The following is a 24,336-nucleotide window of genomic DNA, read 5'->3' on the forward strand; positions in this document are numbered from 1 at the left end:
GCACCTTGGCGACTCAAGAGGCCAGGCACCGCGCCGTCCTGGCAGAGACGGAGACGGTCCTCAAGGAACCACCTGAGCTCCCAGAGCCTCCCGAGGCTCAGGACCCTGGTGGCTCGTGAGGGGCGACCCCGTCCCCGCGTATCTTCGGCTTCTCTGACAACTCTTCATCAACAAAACCAGGTGACATTTTCCGAGTTCATTCAACTGGGAGCGCCCCTCGGACTGCATCATTCCCAGGCCATGTGGGTCCGTCCATGTGGCATGTATCCCTTTTGCTTATGTCTTTAGCTTATCGTGCTGGGGGCGCCCCTCGGGCTGCATCATCCCCAAGCCGCTCGGGCTTGACCCAGTGGCGTGTACCTTTCTGCGTTTACCCAAGCTGATCTGCCTTTCATGCTTAACCTATCCATGATTGTCGCCTGCTCGACTATCACCTCCCCCAGGGGCTACTCACACGGGCACGGCGCTGGTGCATGGGTCCGTCCCTGCCACGTCGACAAACCTGAGTGGTCGAGCTCTGGCTCGCGGCACGCTCCGCGCACGTCACCTCACCAGGCCCTCAGTGCCTCCATTTCTTCGCGGAGCAGCCAGTGGCAGGCTGGCAACCATAACGGCAAACCATGTTTCTCCTTATGCTGGTTCGCAGGGATCTCATGAGGAGGATAGCAGGCGGCACCGCGAGCTTCCTCTTCTCCCGTGCAATTCGCTTGCGCGTTAAAAGGGGGGCTCCTGAGCATCGCGACTCAGGAGCTCTTACTGGCTCTCCAGCCCTCACCCCCTGGTCTTGACCACGGCATCGCGACCTGGCATACCAGCGGCGGCTGAGCTCGCTCGAGGGCCGGGACCTGAGGACGTAGGGCACTAAGGAGAGCACGGGAGGAGGGAGACTCGTATGGGCCTGACCTAGCTATGATGCGGAAGCTTGCGCGCCAGCCTGGCGCATCGCAAGGAATCGACCCCAAACCGCCAAGATAAGTCTCGCGCTCAGATTGACTGATTGATGGAGCCTAAGGGTCACGCATGCCGCTGCCCCGTTGCGGCCACGTCGCCTCCCTTTCTTGCCTTACCATGGCTGCTTGAGCGCTAAAGGGGACCTCCTGAGCATCGCGCCTCAGGGGCTCTTACTGGACCTCGGGCCGCACACCTCCTGGCCTTGACCACGGAACGCGACCTGGCATACCAGCGATGGCTGTAGCCTGCCTGGGGACCGGGACCTGTCAGCGTAGAGCAACAAGCTATCGCGAGGATGGAAAGGGGAGACCGAGCCTTAATAGGACATGCGTTCACAAATTTTCATAACAAGGAAGACGTACAGAAAAGACATTACAGACCCTTTACACCCCCACGGGGTACTCCGTGATTCTTCGCAGGGAACAAAAGACTAAAATTTAGGGGAATCCTATCTACACCCTCCCGTGGTGGACGCCATCATCAACAGTGGGCAACGGGAGGTCGGCGCCAACCCCATCCAGATCAGCGGCGGCGGCGGCTGGACGCCGCAGCCCGGCTCCGGGCGCGACGAGAGCTCGGGGGACGTAGCTATCGTCGCTCGTCTCCAAAGTCTCGTAGAGCTCGGGAGAACCGCTGGACTCCCAGGGGCTGCTGTTGGAGTAGCCACGAGCGGAGCGCGCGTCATCCCGGCGCTCCCCTCCAGGGCAACACTCCAGGCGGCGGCCCTCTGAGTCGAAGACCTTGAAGAAAAGCGTGGAGGTGCCGTCATACTCGAAGAGGATCGCGAGGGCGCCTCTCGCACGGCAAACCCGCGCGATCTCACCCCAGTCGCGGGTCATGAAGATCTTGCCGGTGGGGACCGTTTTGATCTCTACTCCGGTCGCCGGAGGGTTGCAGTCAGCATGCTGCAGCCAGAGCTCGAGGGGCCCCCTCGGCGGCATCACGTCGGAGAAGTACCGCGGGAAGTGGATCCAAGATCTTGGGGGCATCGGCGCCCATAGCACAAGCTCGCGCGAAGAATTCGCAGCGTGGACTCCAGGAGCAACAGCGCGTGCCGCCATCGCACGACGACCGTGGATGCGGCGCGGGCGGCGCCGCTCGTCACTCCTTCCTCCTGAGCCCTCGGCTCGGGCATACAAGGATAACGGATACCCTGGAGGAGGCCGCTCGCACCAGGGCCTCGTCACCACCTGCATCGCCGCTTCGTCACGACGGTGAACCGGCCTCTGCTTCGGCGGAAGCGGCCCTGAATCATCGCGGGGAACTTTCCCTTTCTCTTCAGCGGAAAACCTTCGGATGGGCACCATGGTTGCTAGCAGAGGAGCAAGGAGGGAGAAGCAAGCGAACCGCGAAGGGATGGGCGACCGGGGCTCTGGCCCCTCCCCATTTATAGCAGAAGAAGGCCAACCGGCGCCTCCCACGATCACAGGTAATGATGATTTTCCTTGCATGTCGCAGGAACTTGTCAAGTCGAGCAGTTGCCGAGGCAGCGTGGGGAAGCGGAGATGCCCACGTCCAATCAACCGCCATGCGTCGACCGAGGCCGCAGGCTTTTGGGGCCCGCGGTGCTCCACGCTTGACCTTTGGCTTCACCTCGAAGCCAAGCCTGAGCACGCCTTGGGCCCGGGGGCTACTGTCGGCGTTTTGGGAACGGGGGTCCCCAGACTTGCCTGCCTGCGGCCCACGGCGTGGCTATGATAGCAGGCCTGTATGGCCCATCTTCATCAGCGAGACACTCAAGACCCTCGCGAGGGGCCAAGCCTCGCGAGGCGGACGACCCAAGACCTCCTCAGGAGCGGCTTCATCAGGCTACCTCGCGAGGAGCGGAGATATCAAGGCAGGGCGAACCTCGCGAGGCTCTCGTGACGTGAGCCATGATGATCAAGACCAGGCGGGCGCCGGCGCGCGCAGCGTCCTTGTTTCCTCTTTGGTGCTAAGGAGGCAAGCGCAGGCGCAGAGTACCGAGGCATCAGGCAAAGGTTTCCATATCGGTGCAACGAGACCAAGACCAGCGGGACGGCAGGACGGAGGTTACCATGGAGCCCAAGACGGCGTCACCACCAGAGCCTTTTGCAGGCGAAGACCGCTTTTGTCAGGATAAGCTGTACTAGCTGTCCCCTTTCAAATTGGCCGTTGTTGGCTCCCTTCCCGCTCAATATTTGGGAAGAGGATCAGGGCCTATATAAGTAGAACTAGCCACCACAGTAGAGAGAAGGACGAATCGGACCCCGAGCTAACCCTAGCCATACCCAAGCTCAAGAACACCTCAACCTCAGGAGGCTGTTCTTTCCCTTGTACTGTTCATCATCAGCCCAAGAGGCAATCCATCCACCACCACACTGGAGTAGGGTATTACACCACAACGGTGGCCCGAACCAGTATAAATCTTGTGTCTTGTGTTGTGAGTTTTTCGAGTTCGTCCGCGAGATCTTAGCGAGCTAGGGCGTAGATCGGTAGGGAGGAAATCTCCGCGCGCACCCCAGTGTTCGAAACTTGAGGGTTTTGCCGGAACCCGAGATCCGACACCCTTGCAACCATGGCCACGATGCAACACTCGAGTTGTGACCCCCGCACCCAAGTGGCACGGCTCGCACCCTCAACTAAAGAGAAGCAACATCGCGTGTCTCCCATGAAAAACGAGTTGTTCGGGCGAGGCCGACCACCCCAACCACCATACCGAGCACAACTCTATGGTCGCATGTACCTTCTACCGAGAACACAAGATTGTCCACCACATTCTCACTGCACACCCACACGAGGAGGTGGTTCATCAGCTAGGAAAGTCGACCATGCACCCAGATTTGCAGATCCATCCAGAGGTAGACATCATTCGAAGAGGTGAGATGCCATGTCAGTTTTTGACCCTAGAACCACATGCACATGTGGTGGCCACCCCATCAGGCTTCGGTTGCACAATTGCCCCAATGGTCGTTGGCCGCCATGTGACTTCAACCCAAAGAGAGGACAAGAGAGGAGAGAGTGTTAGAGGAGGAGGGGTTGCGGAGGCCAGGTGTCACTGGTGGGAAAACCCAAGGAAGGGGGAGGGGTGATGGTGGGAGTCACCTTGTAATTGTTGGAAGTGGTGCACTAGAGTTTTCTGTTGTTCTGAAGCGATGACCCTTGCATAATTAAGCTAATACTTACATGACAACGAGGAATGGCACGTGTTTGTCGTGCGGTAGTATGAGATGAAGTCCTACCTCAGCTTTGGTACTATCTCCAATCCATTTCAATTATCGTTGAAGCAGATGTATCTAGATGCACTTCAATGTTAAATACATGGAGTATTAATTATTGGCACGTGTAGATGGCACACAGGAGACGCGGATCGTACGGCCAGCACCCCATTGTTCCTTATCTGAAATTCTCCATGGCCACGCCCCCACGAGCCAGGAGGCCGTGCTAGCTATGGTCCGGTCGGTAGCACATGAAATCTGGACCCCGCCATTAATCAACTCCACACAAGATTTAAAAAAACAATGAGCGAAGGAAGAAAGGAGCCAGCGGCCGGTCATAGAGACAGAGGCAGGCACGAGCTGGCCACGAGCCCGCAAGACGCCAAACGGTGCATATCATTGGCGGCAACCACAAGGCGGACAGGTGTCGCAGCCGGTGTCGTCCTCACCATTGCTGCTTGCTACTATTGCTAACCAAAAGAAAAGAAGAGAAGAGAGGGAAAAAAAGTCCGCTCTTTTGCGTTGGTTATCCACGACCCGTTCGTCCCCCCTGCACACACGACGTGGAGCCACGCCGATGATTAGCTCACCCGTACGCACACAGGGGCTGATTAGCCATTTGCCCGTTTCACTTTCACCGCGGTGAGAAACTTGTGCATTTGATCGCGCTCGCACGTGTCCGCCTGTGTTTGCACTTGTGTTTTGCGCTCCAAGGATTAATTCCGGTGTGAATCTAGGCTTGAGTAGTTTTTCTACGCCCCGGCAGCAGTATTAGTTTTGCCCTCGTGAGGCAGAATATAACTTCAGTACACTCCACTGATGCAGAGGCAGACAAGTTCATTAGTCTTGGTATCTGAAAAGAAAGGTAATACGTGATGACGTAAATAAACAAAGTAATTAGTTGCCGATTCTGCCCCTCGCGATACTAATCCACCCACCACCTCGCTGCTGACTCGCAAAGAGACAAGCCATGGCACCTATAAATCCACGCCCCACTCCCTGCATCTGAAAAATTTCAAGCCTCCCATCAACACCACACCACACAGCATTTCATATGCAGTAGCCATCTTCTCCTCCTCCTCCCGCTTTCCAGCTAGCCACCTAGCTCACTATCACATCATCCAGCAGCCCACACCAACTCATACTGATTCCGTTCCCACCTGCTCGCCATCGCCAGCCATGCCAATGGGCAGCAGCGCCGCCATGCCCGCCCTCCCTCCCGGCTTCCGGTTCCACCCCACCGACGAGGAGCTCATCGTCCACTACCTCGGCAGGCAGGCCGCGTCCATGCCCAGCCCCGTGCCCATCATCGCCGAGGTCAACATCTACAAGTGCAACCCATGGGACCTCCCCGGTATATATACATAACTAAAACTAATCGACTCCATCCTTCGATCAATCAGCTCCAACTCTGCTCTGGTTACTAATCTTCTTGTTTGAACTTTGCAGGCAAGGCCTTGTTCGGGGAGAATGAGTGGTACTTCTTCAGCCCCCGGGATCGCAAGTACCCCAACGGCGCGCGCCCCAACCGCGCCGCCGGGTCCGGCTACTGGAAGGCCACCGGCACCGACAAGGCCATCCTGTCCACGCCGGCCAACGAGAGCATCGGCGTCAAGAAGGCGCTAGTGTTCTACAGGGGCAAGCCGCCCAAGGGCGTCAAGACCGACTGGATCATGCACGAGTACCGCCTCACAGCCGCCGACAACCGGACCACCAAGCGCAGAGGATCCTCCATGAGGGTGGGCATTTTTTTTTCCTTCACTTATTTATTTATTTACTATTTTTGAGGCATTTTTTCTTCACTTTGGTAAGAGCAGTTGCTTGTACCATAAGCTACATCTTACTCGACTTAATTGTTTGCATTTGAAAAGCTTGTTTAATCAGTGAATTAATCTGGGTTTTTTATTTATTTGTTCATGCAGCTGGATGACTGGGTGCTGTGTAGGATCCACAAGAAGTGCGGCAACTTGCCCAACTTCTCCTCCTCTGACCAGGAACAAGAGCATGAGCAGGAGAGCTCCACCGTGGAGGACTCGCAGAACAACCACACCGTATCGTCGCCCAAGTCGGAGGCCTTCGACGGCGACGGCGACGACCAGCTCCAGCTGCAGCAGTTCCGCCCCATGGCGATCGCCAAGTCGTGCTCCCTCACCGACCTGCTCAACACCGTCGACTACGCCGCGCTCTCGCACCTCCTCCTCGACGGCGCCGGCGCCTCGTCGTCGGACGCCGGAGCAGACTACCAGCTGCCGCCGGAAAACCCACTCATCTACTCGCAGCCTCCATGGCAACAAACGCTACACTATAACAATAACAACGGCTACGTGAACAACGACACCATCGACGTGCCTCAGCTACCCGAGGCGCATGTAGATGACTACGGCATGAATGGCGATAGGTATAACGGCATGAAGAGGAAGAGATCCAGCGGCAGCTTGTACTGCAGCCAGCTGCAGCTCCCGGCGGATCAGTACAGCGGCATGCTGATCCATCCGTTCCTCAGCCAGCAGCTGCACATGTGAAGAACCAGAGAGCTTGGATCGAAGAGATCATCATTGTTCCATTTGAACTTGCTGTAGATCGAGGGGATCCCCCGCTGTGGCAGATAGGCAGGGATCTAGCTTGCTTGCTGTGTCGTGACCGACCGACCGATAAGAACGGACAAATTTCAGAATTCTTGGTGTAGCACAAAAGCTGTAAATTACGGGGGTTTATTGTGAAATAAATAAATCCAGTATTATTACAAGATACTCCTATATGCGATGATCATCATATATCCTAGACCTAGGCTTGTTAGTTAATTCGAGAATGCAAAACCAACGACGCATCCATTCCATGGTCGACACACGCAGCCGGACTTGTTAATTAACTGCTGGCGTACCCAGCACTAATTAATGAGCGAGGCCTGTTGCTAGCGTGTGCGGTCTCAACCCTTCCCTTGTCCACCGTACAGCCAGGAACAATTAACTAACGCTCGCTCGAATGATCCATAGCATTTGTCACCGGAAACCAAAGTCCGACTCAAAGACACATCATTTAACTAAGGCTCCAGGGCCAATAGAAGGGCAAAACGTCAGCTCGCAGGAACCATCCAGGCGTGGATTAAAATTGTGGCAGGCCGGACAGATGAAGAAGGCGGCGCCACACGCCGCTCAACTGCTGCTGAACTTACTTTAGTCGCCGCGCATGCTGGTATATATCACACGTTGCGAATTAGATAGGCTCGAAACTGAATCTTCCGTCCTCCTCCATTAGGTTAATCACAAGGGCGTCTCCCTATTGGAGACACAGATTTGTTTTTGTTTATGCTTGCGGCCCTTTCGAACCATCGTGTACCATACCAAGCCAAGAAGATAATGCAGAGTAATTAATTGGCTTAGCCTTTCCGATCCGGTCTACCTCTACGGCTCTACCACCCCATGGTTGGGACTCGGAGCGATCACACCAAAGAAACTTAATCTAGTAGCTACACGTAGCGGAAGCATCAAGTCACACATGCTTACGGGGACTTGTTACAGTTAATTGGTACTTATACACTAGTTTAGTCGCCGGATAGCCTAACCACACGCGCGATTAAAAGGTGATTGTGACTGCTGAGGGTGGTTAAGATAAGAATGATGCGTCCTAATCAGGCTTCAGCTTAGGCTTAGCTAAGTCGGGACGATGATGCCCTAAGCATCGCTTATGATAGATTATCTCTAAGCAGGCATGCATGCATGCTTGCTTGCGAAAAGCTTGTTGAAAAACGTCTGTGGGGTGGGGTTACTGCTAGGATCGTCGTACGTCAAGAGGTTGAAAGGCTTATCCATGAGCTCACATGCATGAGTACATGACATGGATAGCTGGTCCCCTTTTCTAGAACGATAGCCACTAATAATTGGCTACTTAGGGTAACATAAACTTGATCTTCGACCTTTATAGAAAAGGAAAATTTTGAACTCAATCTCCTTTTTTTTTCAGGAACGTGAATTCGATCTTCTAGCTAGTTTGATCCTCTTCATGGAGCACAACCTACATCATGCTAAGAGCAATTTAGCAACTGTTTTGGCTGCGGGCTTGTCACATTTTCACCTTTTTATATACCTTGGTATCTCGCTGCATTTCAAGAAACTTAGACCAGTGGAACAAATCGATTTATATTAGGTTTGAAGCAAAACTGGGTAGTTGAGGAGGAAACATTTTGTCTGCGAGCTTCAAACTAATAATTACTAATTTAGTTTGAGGCCCTGGCCGTCGAACAAACCCGTCTATCTCTAAGTGAGATAAGGAATCTCCAGCATTCGTCGGCAAATTTGCAGTCCCCAAACAAATGGTGTGCAGTTTCATCAACTTTTTAAGTACAGAAAGTGCATCTATAATCATCCATATAGAAGCCTTTCCTTTGAAACAGTGTTGTGGTGTTCAGCCTATCATCAAGTATAAGGCAAAAGATAATTTTATGCTCAAGCCTACTTGGTTCTTTCTAGACTTTACCAAAGAGTTCAACGGCCTTGTTGTTTCCCATGATAGTTGTGTACATGTTCACAGAGAAGTATGGGGCTGTTTGGATGGAGGCCTATTAGGCAGCTCCTCAGCCAGGCACAAATCTTAGCCTCAGGCCTCCAAAATCGGACACCGGAGATTCGTGCCTGACTCAGGCTGGTTTTTTATGAAGCCGAACAAAACAGCCCCTATACCCCTTTGAAGATGACTAGAAATCCAACTAGCCCCCCCCCCCCCACATCACTTGGGCTAGCCCAACTAGCTCCCCTTTTCAGAAGGTACTAGAACCTTCCCAGACCGGTTTTTTCTGTTGCCTTAATCCGGTATTTCATTTTTTCTGTTTTCCTTTTCATTTTTTGTTCAAACTCACGATTATTTTATGAAACCCAAGAATATTTTATAAATTCAGGAACATTTTTTCCAAATTCACTACATTTTTTCAAATCATGAATATTTTCCAACTTTTTGAACATTTTCTGAAATCTGAGAACAATTCTTAAATTCGTGAAAAATAATTAAAATCCAAGAACTTTTTTCCCAAATCCATGATAATTTTTTGCATCCGTGAACTTTTTTTTGAAAATTCATGAATATGTTTTGAAATTTGGAACTTTTTTCTAATCCTGGCCATTTTTTTAAATTTGTGACAATATTTATCAAATTCATGACTATTTTTAAAATTATAGAACTGTTTTTAAAGTTTTTACTTTTAAAAAAGAAACAAAAGGGAACGTAAAAAGGAACAATTGGCGCGCGTAGGTCGAGGAGTGCGCATTCAGGCGATTCCTGTCGCCCTACGTGGGGAATTGAGCTCCCAGACACAAAGATGAGTGTTTTCTTTCTGAGAACATAATGGGCTGTAATGTGGGAGAGAAACCTAGCTCGGCCTACATTTTATATGGGATGAGAATCCTCGGCCCATATAGTTCAGGAGTCATCTATTCAGGAACAGCTCCTCACCAAACGTTCTCTTTTCTCAAAAAAAAAAAAACCAAACGTTCTCAAAAAAAGAAAAATCCCTGACCAAACATTTCTCAGTTCTAAAAAAAACATTTCTCAAAACAAAAAAGCTCCTCACCAGTCGACTTGAGCTGCTCCGTTCTTTCTAACCGTACCCGCTTCACGATTAGAAAAAATGTTAACGATTTGAAAAAATGTCCAAATTTTAAAAAAATGTTCGCAATTCAAAAAATCATGAATTTTGAAAATTTAAGGAAAGAAAACAGCTCCTGACCTAGCCTGCCGACTTCTCACACCACAGTACAGCGTAAAGAAAAAAAACCAGTCAGTACGACCATTTCTGAATTCCGATGGAGGTGTTTCCACAATATTAAATTGCAGCTCATGAGCTGTTTGCTGACAGAACATACCAGGAAATTTTGTTAAGACTTGGACAAGCAGATTCTTAATTCGCCAAAAAAGAAGGACAAGCAGATTCTTGAGAAGATACACATGCATTCGGTCCCTAAATTGGTGGAGTACAGCTCGCTAGCCGCGGCTTGCATCTTTTTTTTTTCTATCTGACGACATCATGCTGACAGTAGAGAGAGTATCTTGGATCTCTGATGAGCCAGCTGCCGATCGAATTCATAGAAAACTTCAAACCAATTAATGCCGCACATCTACTAGTACTACTAGTACATTTTAGGTAAACAAACTTGGCCGTGCAAGTAGACTAGCTTGCAGTTAAGCAGAAACAGGTCTCTCCGTTAATCTACGGAGGCATACGTGGATTTGGAACCGACATTGAACGGTCAGAGAACGGTGTACCTCTGACATGCTTTACAGGAGCATGTACATGCGTGGCTAGCTGGACGTAAGCTAGCTGTAGCACAAGCTAGCGCATGTGGCACCGGCCGATCGCTTTCCCTGCCACGATTGGGGTCAAGATCGAGAGTCTGAATCGGAGCCCGGCCGGCCGCCAAATCCAGTTCCGCCGGCCAGATAATATGGACCTTGCATCGTGTGCTCTAGGGCTGGCTGTCAAGCATGCACGCACGTGCTCCTAGCCCCCCCACCCACACAGCTAGAGAATAAATTAATAATCTAAACAGCTGGACACGTATACGTAGTTTCATTCAGTAGTGCTGAGTTTCTACGAGATTCTAAGCTAGCTGACCGAGGCGGCAAGCTCGTGGCCTAACTAAGAGAGGCTAGAGCTGACCAATTTCGATTGTTCCATGCATGGTATACTTGTGAGGTATGAACAGCCGTCATTCTTCCATGCATGCTGCAGGCTTTGACCGTTCCATGCCATGAGAATATTTCTTCTTGTAGAGGTCCTATGTTGCTGCTGCAGGCTTGAATCCGTACGGTTAAAAAAGGTAAATAAAAAAAAGTCCTACCTTGGCCAACTAAATTGCCATGGTCATGAACTGAACAAGACATATTGCAACTGGCAAGAACAAGCCTACCTGATAGCTGCATGCATGCGCACACCACGAAATATTAGCACTAGTCATGCTGATGCTAAGCTAAGTAGAGTACTAACTTAATGGTAGGCTGATGTGGCTGTGCTAGCTAGCTTCAATGTGTACATGCATGCGAACTGATGTGCGCTGCACTATTTTATTTTATTTTTGTCAAAAGAGATGGCAATTACAAAGAAACCGGAGCAAAGCACACTTGAATCTACACTCATCAACAATTAACAAATGTAAACTGAGTTGTTTATCATATATGCTGCGAAATTACACATTATCATTGAGCTAGCTAGCCTAACTGCATGCAAAGACCTGACCAAACATACATACCTAGTCTCTCATGCATATGCATGCATGGTCATCAAAGAACACACAAACCCTACATGTTTCTTCAAATCAGCCTATCAGCTATATGCTGAAACCGTACATAGGAGAAAAGTAAAGGGAACAGTTTCTTTTGTCAAAATATCTAGGCGAGAGAACAGTCTCTGATTTGAGGGATTTGTATCTTTCTCCGCAACGCTACAAGAGAGAAGAAAGTCAAGTGGCCTACCAGACAAGCCTCCCGCCGTCAGTTTTAATTGGCAGCAGCCCCCCACACTCCCCGGTAGCTGTCAAGATATAGCGAATTAAAGCTGCGGAAGGGAATTAATCGCTGAAATTAATGCCCCCGATCACACCTAAATCTGATGTGTGATGTGGGACGATTAATGAAACCGAGTGAAGAGTTCCTTCCTAGGCAAGGTTTAGGTGGACCTGGCCCCTCCCAAGCCACGGAAAAGGTCGCTGAAAGCATTATAAAAGTTGGCATCTTGCTCGCTCTATCGCCTTCCCTATTCCCATTCATACCTCGCTTTGCTTTCTTGTGCACCCAAGCAAGCCTCCTTGCTCTTCTTCTTCCTCCTTCCGACCGATCTCACTCCTAGCCAGCTTAGCTTGATCGAGAGAGCGAGCATGGTGGAGAGCGTAGCAGCAAGTCCGTCGGAGGAGCAAGGCCGCGGCGGCGGCCTGTCGCTGCCTCCGGGGTTCAGGTTCCACCCCACCGATGAGGAGATCATCACGAGCTACCTCCTGCGCAAGTTCCTCGACCCTAGCTTCGTCTCCCGCGCCGTCGGCGAGGTCGACCTCAACAGCTGCGAGCCACGAGATCTCCCAGGTACCAATTCACTTCGCCTCCTTCATCGTCTTCTTCTTCTTTTTCCATGCATATTTACGGCGGGCTAGCTGCTGATGTTGTTTGATATACGGAACTGAAGGCAAGGCCAACATGGGGGAGAAGGAGTGGTACTTCTTTGTGCACAAGGACCTCAAGTACCCCACCGGGAGCCGGGCCAACCGCGCCACCAAGGAGGGCTACTGGAAGGCCACCGGCAAGGACAGGGAGATCTTCAAGCCCCGCGCCCGCGAGCTCGTCGGGATGAAGAAGACGCTCGTGTTCTACACGGGCCGCGCGCCCCGGGGCGCCAAGTCTGAGTGGGTCATGCACGAGTTCCGCCTCGAAGGCAAGTCCAGAGGCCAAACCATGAACAATCCCAAGGTGAGCTCTCCAACATTCCATTCTACTCGTAATTATTAGGTATGCACTCAACATTCGATCGGAGCGTGAATTGATTGGATATGTTTCGCCTGTGCTTTTGATCGGTCAGGACGAATGGGTCGTGTGCAAGGTGTTCAACAAGAAGGGGGAGGCCAAGGCGACGAGGGCCGCCGACGTGGACGCCGAGTACTCCGCCGTGACGACGCCGAACGCCAGCTCGGTCGTCGACGCCGGCGAGGGCGCCGGAGACTTCACCGACTCCATGTTCACGATCGACCCGCTCTGCTACATCCCCAACTCCGACGAGTACACAAGCAACCAGCTGCCGGCCAAGACGACGACCACCACCACCACCAACAGTGCGGCGCCGCCGTACAACGCGGACTACTACTACCCGTCCGTTCCTACTACAGCTGGAAGCTTCAACGTCATGTCTAACTACAGCTTGACCAACGCCCCAAGCAACGCGCAAACGTCCACCGCCATGGCCAGCTCAGTCCCGGCAACAAGCGGCTCCTCCTGGCAGCACATGCTTATGAATACGGCGCCGCATGGGATGATGGGAAGAAGAAGCTACGACGTCAACCTCCATGAGCAGCAGGCGATCATGCTGAGAGCCCTAGGAGGTGTCGTTGGCGCTCAAAACTTCGGTGAGCCGGAAAAGGGTCTGCAGTTGCCGAGCCCCGCCGTGACCGCCGGCAGTGTTCTGCCTCAGCAGGGCAAGCTTGGGAGCTACGACGACGGTGAATTTCCCTATGGGAATTATGATCTTGCTTCTGCCGCTATGAATGGACGCCCAGCTGCTGATAACAATCTTGGTGCTAGGTTCTACTGATCGAATGTTCATTGATTGTAGTAATTTTGTTGGTTGCTTCATTGATTAGATCGATGTTGATTATATATGGACTATGCAGAGAGATTACAGTTGCATTAGTTTGTTTTAGGATTTTGTAAAAAAGGACAATATATTGTTTGTTGTGAGTTAACTATGTTGCTTCTTCATTGAGCTGATGTTGTCGCATGGCACATAATTTTCAGTTTCGTTTTTTTTGTGGGGATCTTTGAGTAACTTGTGTAATATAAATATAACTCAGGTGGAGATCCTTTGCCTAAAATGTAGTTAACCATATGAATATAGTAGTATCTGAAGAACAGAATTAGTCTGCTAGCTATTTTAGCAACACGAACAATTCTTGGTAAGTTATATATGAGGACTGTGAAGTGGTGCAGAAATGAGGATGCATGCTTATGTTCGGGAACTCGGCTATTTTAGCTGGTTGGATGTTGGTCCAAATTAAGACTTTGAGAAATAGACTACCAAATTTCAGACAACTTATGGTTTTGCAAACTCTTTCTTTAGGCTTTGTATGTGTGGCGTTTGTAGATGGCTCTTCTTCATTGTTAATGATAATAAGGACCTCGGTCGTCTATATACTATATATATACAGGCTGTTTTTGTTGAATCTTGATTGTCCTAGTCGTCTCCTTGTTTTGCCTTCTCATCCAAAATAATTAACAGATGATGCTGTTGATTAGGTCCTGGTACTAGCTTATTCTGTTCTCTAACTAGCTATACTAGCTAGCTACACAGATGGGTAACCAAAGTAGCTAGCTAAGCTACAAATCGGTAACCAAAGCAGCTAGCTAGCTAGTGCATGTGTACGTACGTTCAGTAATGCATGATGTTCTTATTGGAAGAAAACAAAGTCGAGGGTGGTCATAGTACTACTCTAAATAGGCTGTAGAGACAGAGAGAGCTAGAGATATCTAAACCAAGAGAGTGAGACATGGTGTATATATATATTTTTCCATATGTCCTCTCTCTCTTCGTTTCTTTTCAGTCTGTATATAAGATTTGATTAAAGTCAAATTTTATAAAGTTTGACCAATTTTATAGAAAAAATATCAACATCTACAATAATAAAGCTATATGATATGGAAATTAATTTCATGATGCATCTAACAATATTGATTACATATTGCGAATCTTGATATATTTTTTCTACAAACTTAGTTAAAGTTAACAAAGTTTGAATTTGACTAAATCTTATATGCAGACTAAAAAGAAATGTAGGGAGTATGTATAGAAAGACATAGCTAAATGAAACTCAGTACTAAGTAATATGGTACTATATATGATTTCCTTCTTCCATTTGCCAAAAGGAGTTTTACATAGATTGGATTATTTCCGATCAAGATTCTTTTGGCAAGGAGATAGCGAGCGAAAGAAATATCGACTGGCTAAATGGAGTGTGGTTTGTCGTCCCAAAGACCAAGGCGGGTTGGGCATTCATGACCTTGAGGTTAAGAATAGGGCCCTCCTCGGCAAATGGTTGTTTAAATTACTGACCGAAAATGGTGTATGGCAAACCCTCCTGAGGAGGAAATATGTGGGCTCCAAGGCGGTATCCCAAGTATACTGGAAGCCTGGGGATTCTCACTTTTGGGCGGGTCTAATGGCTACGAAGAAATATTTCTTCTCCTATGGATCCTTCTCGATTAAGGACGGCTCGAAAATTAGATTCTGGGAGGACAAGTGGCTAGGAAATGCCACACTCCGGGAACAATATCCGGCTCTATACAACATTGTGCGTCACAAGGGTGATACTATTGCCACTGTAATGGAATCATTTCCGCCAAATGTGACGTTCAGAAGAGATTTAATTGGACCTAGACTCCAATCGTGGTATATCCTGCTTCAACGGTTGTCCACGGTGCAATTGTCACATGGGTCTGATGTATTTCGATGGAACCTACATGAGAATGGAAAATTCTCAGTGGAGTCTATGTATAGAGCGTTAATCCAGTCTGATGTGCCAGATGATAATAATAAGAAGATCTGGAAGATGAAGATACCTCTTATAAGAACAAAATATTTGCATGGTATCTTCGTCGCGGAGTCATTCTTACTAAAGATAACCTTATCAAGAGGAATTGGCATGGAAGTCCGTGATGTGTTTTTTGTCATCATGATGAGACAATAAAACATTTATTCTTCCAATGCAAATTGGCTCGGTCTATATGGTCAGTCATCCAGATAGCTTCTGGCTTGTATCCTCCTTGTAGTGTTGCCAATGTATTTGGCAACTGGTTACATGGGATTGATCACAGGTTTAGAACTCTTCTTAGGGTGGGAGCGCTAGCCGTTATTTGGTCGCTTTGGCTATGTAGAAATGATAAGGTTTTTAACGATAAAAGTACTTCACTAATGCAGGTTATCTACAGATGTATCGGGACTCTTCGTTTATGGTCCTTTCTACAACGCGTGTAGAATCGAGACCTATTTACGGAGGTGTGTACACGATTGGAGGATACGGTGAGGGATACTTTTATCCAACATGGGTGGCAACATGATCATAGGATTGGCCCACCTCCGCTTTAGGCGTTATACAGACTCTATATTTGTATTCCGCCTATCTATTTTTCGTTCTTGCAGAGGACTTTGTGTGGCTGTATGCATCTTAGTTATGCAGAGGCTGGGTGTAATGCTTAGACCTTTTAAGTAATAAAGCGTCCCTTTTCAAAAAAAATGTATAGAAAGACATAACTGGGTCATACTTATATAGTAGCGCTCATACGTATGACAATACTTTTCAGGTGCGGTGACTTTTGTTTGTCGAGACCTATGAAATTGCTCGTAATGTAACCAAGCTAGTTTGTATTCTTGGCGCGCAAGTTAGGACTTAGTCAAGTGGCCTCCACGTTAATTAGCATTGTATACAGGTTGGTGCAAGCTGGAGCGTTCGTCAGCAGGAAAGCACGTGCAGCCACGCATGCATACATGTTGGACGGCGCGTGCATGCACGCAGGCCACGTGGGGACGCCACCTGTATGCCAGCTCAGTTATGAAAGGAGGTCATTCACTTGATCTACCGAGAGACAAGTTTAATTACTAAGTACTTCCTATTATAAAACATTTGAAGTTTTAGTTCTGTCCTCAGTCAAATTTCTTTTAAGTCTGATCAAATTTGTAGAAATAACAACATCTATAACATCAAATTAGCTTCATTAGATTCATCCCGTAATATACTTTTATATTATATATATCCGACGTTGTAGATATTAGCAAAAAATTTCATATAAAGTTGATCAAACCGAAAAAGAAAATGACTTAGGACAAGTCTAGAACTTCCAATATTTAACACAAGAGTAGTACACATGAAGATCGATCGTTACAAAATGGAGAGCTTTTAACTGAAACTCTGAAAGTAAAATGATCAGTTACCAATGGTGGCCAGCGAAGATTCCTCTGAAAAGAAACTATATACAACCAGCAAGATAGTAACTGAAAGATGTAGACCCCTGGCATCCAGCTTGCATGCATGATCCCACATACAGTGCAGCGCAGGCCTGGTGCAACGTGATCTAAGGGAAAATATAGAAAGGAATCCCCCTTTTTTACCTGCATTTTGGGCATGTTTCCTGCATCAAAAGCCGGTGCAAGTTACACACTTTTTTCTATTTCAAATATTTTAAAAGCTATGTGCATTTTTTCATCTTTTTTCACATGCTATGTAAGTCGTCCTAGTGGCATTTAACGCACCTCTATGAACACCTCTGAGAAACTGAGCTGACACAATCTCTCGGGATTAACGAAGTTACCATGGATTTCCCGCCAAAAAAAAAACGAAGTTACCACGGATGCCTTCGTAATCGATGTGAACGTCTCCTGAACAAACTATTGCCGAAAATTCTGAAATAAATTCCATTGGTTCCACCAAAAGGAACCTAACTATCTCAGTTTGCCCCATTGCACGTATTACAAGGTAAGTTTGTATTAGGCTGGTCATAGTGGGAGTAACTTAACAAGTAACATAACACACTTCAAAAAAAGTTTACTTATGTGGCATGTACTTAATGAGGAGAGAGGTGTTTGGAGTAACATAATATGTTACTGTAACATAACGCATCTCAAGGCAAAATGAGTCTACATCTTAATAAATGATGCCTTGCATGATACCACATATATGTTACTCCCCATTATGAAGGTACACTAGTAGAAAAAGGGTCATCTGTCCCGGTTGGTAAGGGCATTTTGTCCCGGTTGTTGAACCGGGACTAAAGGGTCGTTACTAATGCCCTAGCCCTTTAGTCCCGGTTCTTACACAAACTGGGACAGATGGGCCTCCACGTGGCCGGTGCGGCGAGCCCAGGCAGGACGGCCTTTGGTCCCGGTTGGTGGCACTAACCGGAACCAATAGGCATCCACGCGTCAGCATTTCAGGGGCTGGGGTTTTTGTTTTTTTTTAAGGGGGGGCGTTGGGGGTTTTGGGGGGTTAATTTAGGTGTTTCATATATTGTGTTAGCTATCTAATTAATAGAGAGAAGTGTCCTCTCTTATCTCCGTGCTTGGTCGACGCTACGTACTATATACATATAGAGAGGACTAGACAAGCTAGCTAGTAAGCAAATGAAGGAAACAGAAGATCGTCATGAACATATATATGCATACAGAGAGAAGTGATATCGACCACCTCTCCTTCTCCGAGAGATTGGTCGAACAACAAGTTCTCGTATATCTATCCGACACTACCGGCTACATATATATAATAATTATCTCTTACAATATAATCTCCTAATTATATATGTACACAGGGTCCACATAGTATTCTCCGTTTTCAGCGATCACATGGTCAAGGAAGAATGCCGCCAATTCCTCTTGAATTGCTCGCATACGATCTGGTGATAGGAGTTCATCCCGCATCCGAAAGATCTAATTTGAAGAAGGAGTCAATACATATATATATGAATAAATGAAACTCAACACAAATGATGGTAATAAAATAAAATTGTGAATATTATTGCTTACGCACTTCATATTGTTCGTCAGAGTAGCCCCGCTCACAGGTCGTGTAGCGGATGGACTCGCAAACAGGGCTGGTCCTGAGATTTCGGGGGCCCGGGGCGAAACTAAAATCCGGGGCCCTTTTATTAGCATACTAGATAAATTTTTTTGCACTACAACGAAGACACTTATTAGCTTACCAAACAGTAAGTCAATAAAACATGGGTTAGTTGAGGCGGTTTTGAGAAAAAAATTGTGGGAAAACCAAATATGAAAGAAAAAAAATCAAAATAAGGAGGAGGCATAGGGAGGTTGGACTAAGGACAAACTTAAGACGGAACATTGCGTTCTTTATAAATAGTAGAGATGGTAATAAGTTAATAAAACATTGGGACAGTTGAGGATCAAAGATGGGAGAGAGATAAACAAAAACAGGCGCGAGGACATAGAAAGGTTAAACGAAGGACAAACATAATACATAACCTCATTCTTTTAGATAGTATATATAGAGATAGATGAAATAATAAGTATATCAAATATTTTCTTCATACATGAAATGTTACCAAGAACATTTATAGATTACCTTAGAATTTTCTTCAAACATTCCATGATGTCAACATTGACTTCTATATGGTCATCGTCTCTTGATTAGCATTAGTTTTCTCATCCACAACGATCTCTGTGATACTATCAACTCATCAAATAATTTTCTCATCTCTTTTTTCTCACCATCGGACATAGTAGATCTGAAATTTAGAAGAGACAAGTACTAATTAAAAACTTAACACAAGGTCTTATGGAAAAATTCTAGGGCAGAAGATAAGACCAAATCACTAAGACATAAGCTACCTTATTTGAAATCAACGATGGTGTGTATGGCAAGGACCGAGGTAGCCTATGCGCGGTGGGCATTCTGCTGCGTCCGCTGGTGGGCGGCGGGCGGCGGCCAGCGCTCGGTGGCTCAGGCGACTTCACAAATCACGATTAGTGGAGATAGAGACGAGGGCCGGCAATCCATACGCAAACCTAGATCCATCGGATGGATCAATAGTACGTGTGTAATGTACGGTTAGGCTGCCAAAGCACGTACTTGCACGGTTCCATGAAGCCCAGTTTGCATTTTTCTTCGCCTCATCCAGCAAGGCCCAGATCACTAACGTACGTATGTAAGCAGGCCAGGTAGGAGGGGGGCCCAAGATATTGGGGGCCGGGGCGGCCGCCCCCCTGCCCCCATCAGGGCCGGCCCTGCTCGCAAACGTAGTATCCACAGAAATCATTCACTTGTTCCTACCACAACCACTTTACAAGAAATAGAGGTCAATCAAACTGATAAGCAAGCATGCTAAATGGTATTGATGAAACTAGCGCTTGAATCACTAGGAGATGCCCGAAACATGCGTACTTACTTTCGGGTGTCTAAATTGCAGCTTCTTCGACAGTCCCGGAGCTTTTTTGGTGAATTTTCTGCAAACCCTGCCAGACAAAGAAAACAATTACTTGATATCAGGAAATGAACAAAGTTGCTGATATGGTGAATAATGATCGATTTAACTTACTTCTCGAGCATTTGAGTCATGTCCGCATAGTCCTGGGGATCTTTTCGTCTCGAGTCTAAGACGGTTACTAGTCCCTGCTCAAGCTTAATCTCTAGGAGAATATAGTGGAAGCTGCGCACGCATGCATAAATCATCAATTACATTACTATAACCTGGACTAATAAGGGAAACCGAATATGCACAAGACAGTAACACTCACTTGAAGTTGTAAGGAAAGAGTATTATATCTTTGTTTTCATTTATTGCCAACGATCGTAGCAAGTTGGCCTCAGTATTTTCGGCATGATATTTAACCTCAGTTGCATCTATGAGATTTGTGTTAATGAATCCAATATCACCGATTTGTCTTTTCTTCAATTCGGCGATCTTCAATCTACATAATATAGTGAGGATAATTATAAATACATGCAATGAAAGAGCTGACCTATATAGAGAGACTTAATGACAGAAGTAGTACTACTTACAGACAGTAGCAAGTGATCGTTGATTTATCGAGGGCATTTTGATTGAAAAACTGGAAGAACTCCTCAAATGGAACATTCAACATTTCAATTCCAACGAGGTCATGCTCCTCTTTAACTCTCAGCGTCAAAGTATTCCTCCCCCCAGACTCTCTGCAGGTTTTCATGTACCAATCATGTAATCTTCGCATCATCTGTTGGGAATCGTAGCATAATTTAAAATTTTCCTACGCTCACCAAGATGCATCTATGGAGTCTACTAGCAACGAGGGGAAAGGAGTGGATCTACATACCCTTGTAGATCGCGAGCGGAAGCGTTCCAATGAACGTGGATGACGGAGTCGTACTCGCCGTGATCCAAATCACCGATGACCGAGTGCCGAACGTACGGCACCTCCGCGTTCAACACACGTACGGTGCAGCAACGTCTCCTCCTTCTTGATCCAGCAAGGGGGAAGGAGAGGTTGATGGAGATCCAACAGCACGACGGCGTGGTGGTGGATGTAGCGGCTCTCCGGCAGGGCTTCGCAAGCTTCTGCGAGAGAGAGAGAGGTGTTGCAGGGGAGGAGGGAGGCGCCCAAGGCTTAGATGTTGCTGCCCTCCCTTCCCCCCACTATATATAGGGCCAAGGGAGAGGGGGGGCGCAGCCTTGCCCCTTCCTCCAAGGAAGGGTGCGGCCAGGGGGGAGTCCTTCCCCCCCAAGGCACCTCGGAGGTGCCTTCCCCCTTTAGGACTCTCCCTTTTTTCTTATCTCTTGCGCATGGGCCTCTTGGGGCTGGTGCCCTTGGCCCATATAGGCCAAGGCGCACCCCTTACAGCCCATGTGGCCCCCCGGGGCTGGTGGACCCCCTTGGTGGACCCCCGGACCCCTTTCGGCACTCCCGGTACAATACCGATAAAGTGCGAAACTTTTCCGGCGACCAAAATAAGACTTCCCATATATAAATCTTTACCTCCGGACCATTCCGGAACCTCTCGTGACGTCCGGGATCTCATCCGGGACTCCGAACAACTTTCGGGTTTCCGCATACATATATCTCTACAACCCTAGCGTCACCGGACCTTAAGTGTGTAGACCCTACGGGTTCGGGAGACATGCAGACATGACCGAGACGCCTCTCCGGTCAATAACCAACAGCGGGATCTGGATACCCATGTTGGCTCCCACATGTTCCACGATGATATCATCGGATGAACCACGGTGTCGAGGATTCAATCAATCCGTATGCAATTCCCTTTGTCAATCGGTATGTTACTTGCCCGAGATTCGATCGTCGGTATCCCAATACCTTGTTCAATCTCGTTACCGGCAAGTCTCTTTACTCGTACCGCAATGCATGATCCCGTGACTAACGCCTTAGTCACATTGAGCTCATTATGATGATGCATTACCGAGTGGGCCCAGAGATACCTCTCCGTTACACGGAGTGACAAATCCCAGTCTCGATCCGTGCCAACCCAACAGACACTTTCGGAGATACCCGTAATGCACCTTTATAGTCACCCAGTTACGTTGTGACGTTTGGCACACCCAAAGCACTCCTACGGTATCCGGGAGTTGCACGATCTCATGGTCTAAGGAAAAGATACTTGACATTGGAAAAGCTCTAGCAAACGAAACTACACGATCTTTTATGCTATGCTTAAGTTGGGTCTTGTCCATCACATCATTCTCCTAATGATGTGATCCCGTTATCAATGACATCCAATGTCCATAGTCAGGAAACCATGACTATCTGTTGATCAACGAGCTAGTCAACTAGAGGCTTACTAGGGACAGGTTGTGGTCTATGTATTCACACATGTATTACGATTTCCGGACAATACAATTATAGCATGAATAATAGACAATTACCATGAACAAAGAAATATAATAATAACCATTTATTATTGCCTCTAGGGCATATTTCCAACAGTCTCCCACTTGCACTAGAGTCAATAATCTAGTTCACATCACCATGTGATTAACACTCACTGGTCACATCACCATGTGACCAACATCTAAAGAGTTTACTAGAGTCAACAATCTAGTTCACATCACTATGTGATTATCACTCAATGTGTTCTGGTTTGGTCATGTTATGCTTGTGAGAGAGGTTATTAGTCAACGGGTCTGAACCTTTCAGAACCGTGTGCTTTACGAATATCTATGTCATCTTGTGGATGCTACCACGCGCTATTTGGAGCCATTTCAAATAATTGCTCTACTATACGAATCCGGTTTACTACTCAGAGTCATCCGGATTAGTGTCAAAGTTCGCATCGACGTAACCCTTTACGACGAACTCCTTTCCACCTCCATAATCGAGAAAATTCCTTAATCCACTAGGTACTAAGGATAAGTTCGACCGCTGTCATGAGATCCTTTCCCGGATCACCATTGTACCCCTTGACCAACTCATGGCAAGGCACACTACATGTGCGGTACACAGCATAGCATACTATAGAGCCTACGTCTAAAGCATAGGGGACGACCTTCGTCCTTTCTCTATCTTCTGCTGTGGTCAGGTCTTGAGTCTCACTCAATACTCACACCTTGTAACACAGCCAAGAACTCCTTCTTTGCTGATCTATTTTGAACTCTTTCAAAATCATGTCAAGGTGTGCTGTCTTTTGAAAGTATCATCAGGCGTCTTGATCTATCTCTATGGATCTTGATGCCCAATATGTAAGCAGCTTTATCCAGGTCTTCCTTTGAAAAACTCCTTTCAAACAACCCTTTATGCTTTCCAGAAATTTTACATCATTTCGGATCAACAATATGTCATTCACATATACTTATCAGAAATGTTGTAGCGCTCCCACTCACTTTATTGTAAATACAAGTTTCTAACAAACTTTGTATAAACCCAAAAACTTTGATCACCCCATCAAAGCGTATATTCTGACTCCGAGATGCTTGCTCTGATCCATGGAAGGATCGCTGGAGCTAGCATACCTTTTAGCATCCTTAGGATCGACAAAACCTTTCTGATTGTATCACATACAACCTTTCCTTACGAAAACTGGTAAGGAAACTTGTTTTGACATCCATCTGCCAGATTTCATAAATGTAGCTAATGCTAACATGATTCCGACGGACCTAAGCATCGCTACGGATGAGAAAAACTCATCGTAGTCAACTCCTTGAACTTGTGAAAATACTCTTTGCCACAAGTCGAGCTTCATAGACGGTAACATTACCGTCCATGTCCGTCTTCTTCTTAAAGATCCATTTATCTCAATGGCTTGCCGATCATCGGGCAAGTTCACCAAAGTCCATGCTTTGTTCTGATACATGGATTCTATCTCGGATTTCATGGCCTCGAGCCATTCGTCGGAATATGGGCCCACCATCGCTTCTCCATAGCTCGTAGGTTCATTGTTGTCTAGCAACATGACTTCCAAGACAGGATCACGCATTACTCTGAAGTAGTGCGCATCCTCGTCGTCCTACGAGGTTTGGTAGTGACTTGATCCGAAGTTTCATGATCACTATCATAAGCTTCCACTTCAATTGGTGTAGGTGCCACAGGAACAACTTCCTGTGCCCTGCTACACACTAGTTGAAGCGACGGTTCAATAACCTTATCAAGTCTCCACCATCCTCCCACTCAATTCTTTCGAGAGAAACTTTTCCTCGAGAAAGGACTCGTTTCTAGAAGCAATTACTTTTGCTTCCAGAATAGGAGGTATACCCAACTGTTTTTGGGTATTCTATGAAGATGCATTTATCCGCTTTGGGTTCGAGCTTATCAGCCTGAAACTTTTTCACATAAGCATCGCAGCCCCAAACTTTTAAGAAACGACAACTTAGGTTTCTATAAACGGTGTCGTCTCAACGGAATTGCGTGGTGCCCCTTTTAAAGTGAATGCGGTTGTCTCTAATGCCTAACCCATAAATGATAGTGGTAATTTGATAAGAAACATCATGGTATGCACCATATCCAATAGGGTGCAGTTATGATGTTCGGACACACCATCAC

At 47.5% G+C, this 24,336-nt stretch overlaps 2 protein-coding genes across 2 annotated transcripts; both read left to right on the top strand.

The window, feature by feature from the left end:
* Window positions 1–5,135: 5,135 nt before the first annotated feature.
* Window positions 5,136–6,870, top strand: LOC123120411 (NAC transcription factor 29). The gene is made up of 3 exons (XM_044540399.1): window positions 5,136–5,481; window positions 5,577–5,866; window positions 6,050–6,870. Exons 1-3 carry the CDS (start codon window positions 5,307–5,309, stop codon window positions 6,647–6,649), a joined length of 1,065 nt encoding a protein of 354 aa, XP_044396334.1. The 5' UTR covers window positions 5,136–5,306; the 3' UTR covers window positions 6,650–6,870.
* Window positions 6,871–11,873: 5,003 nt separating this feature from the next.
* Window positions 11,874–13,575, top strand: LOC123124598 (NAC domain-containing protein 45). Its single transcript, XM_044545185.1, has 3 exons — window positions 11,874–12,188; window positions 12,289–12,569; window positions 12,679–13,575. Exons 1-3 carry the CDS (start codon window positions 11,987–11,989, stop codon window positions 13,402–13,404), a joined length of 1,209 nt encoding a protein of 402 aa, XP_044401120.1. The 5' UTR covers window positions 11,874–11,986; the 3' UTR covers window positions 13,405–13,575.
* The last annotated feature ends 10,761 nt before the right edge of the window (window positions 13,576–24,336 follow it).

Source organism: Triticum aestivum, chromosome 5D (assembly GCF_018294505.1).
Source record: "Triticum aestivum cultivar Chinese Spring chromosome 5D, IWGSC CS RefSeq v2.1, whole genome shotgun sequence".
Taxonomy (NCBI): Eukaryota; Viridiplantae; Streptophyta; class Magnoliopsida; order Poales; family Poaceae; genus Triticum; species Triticum aestivum.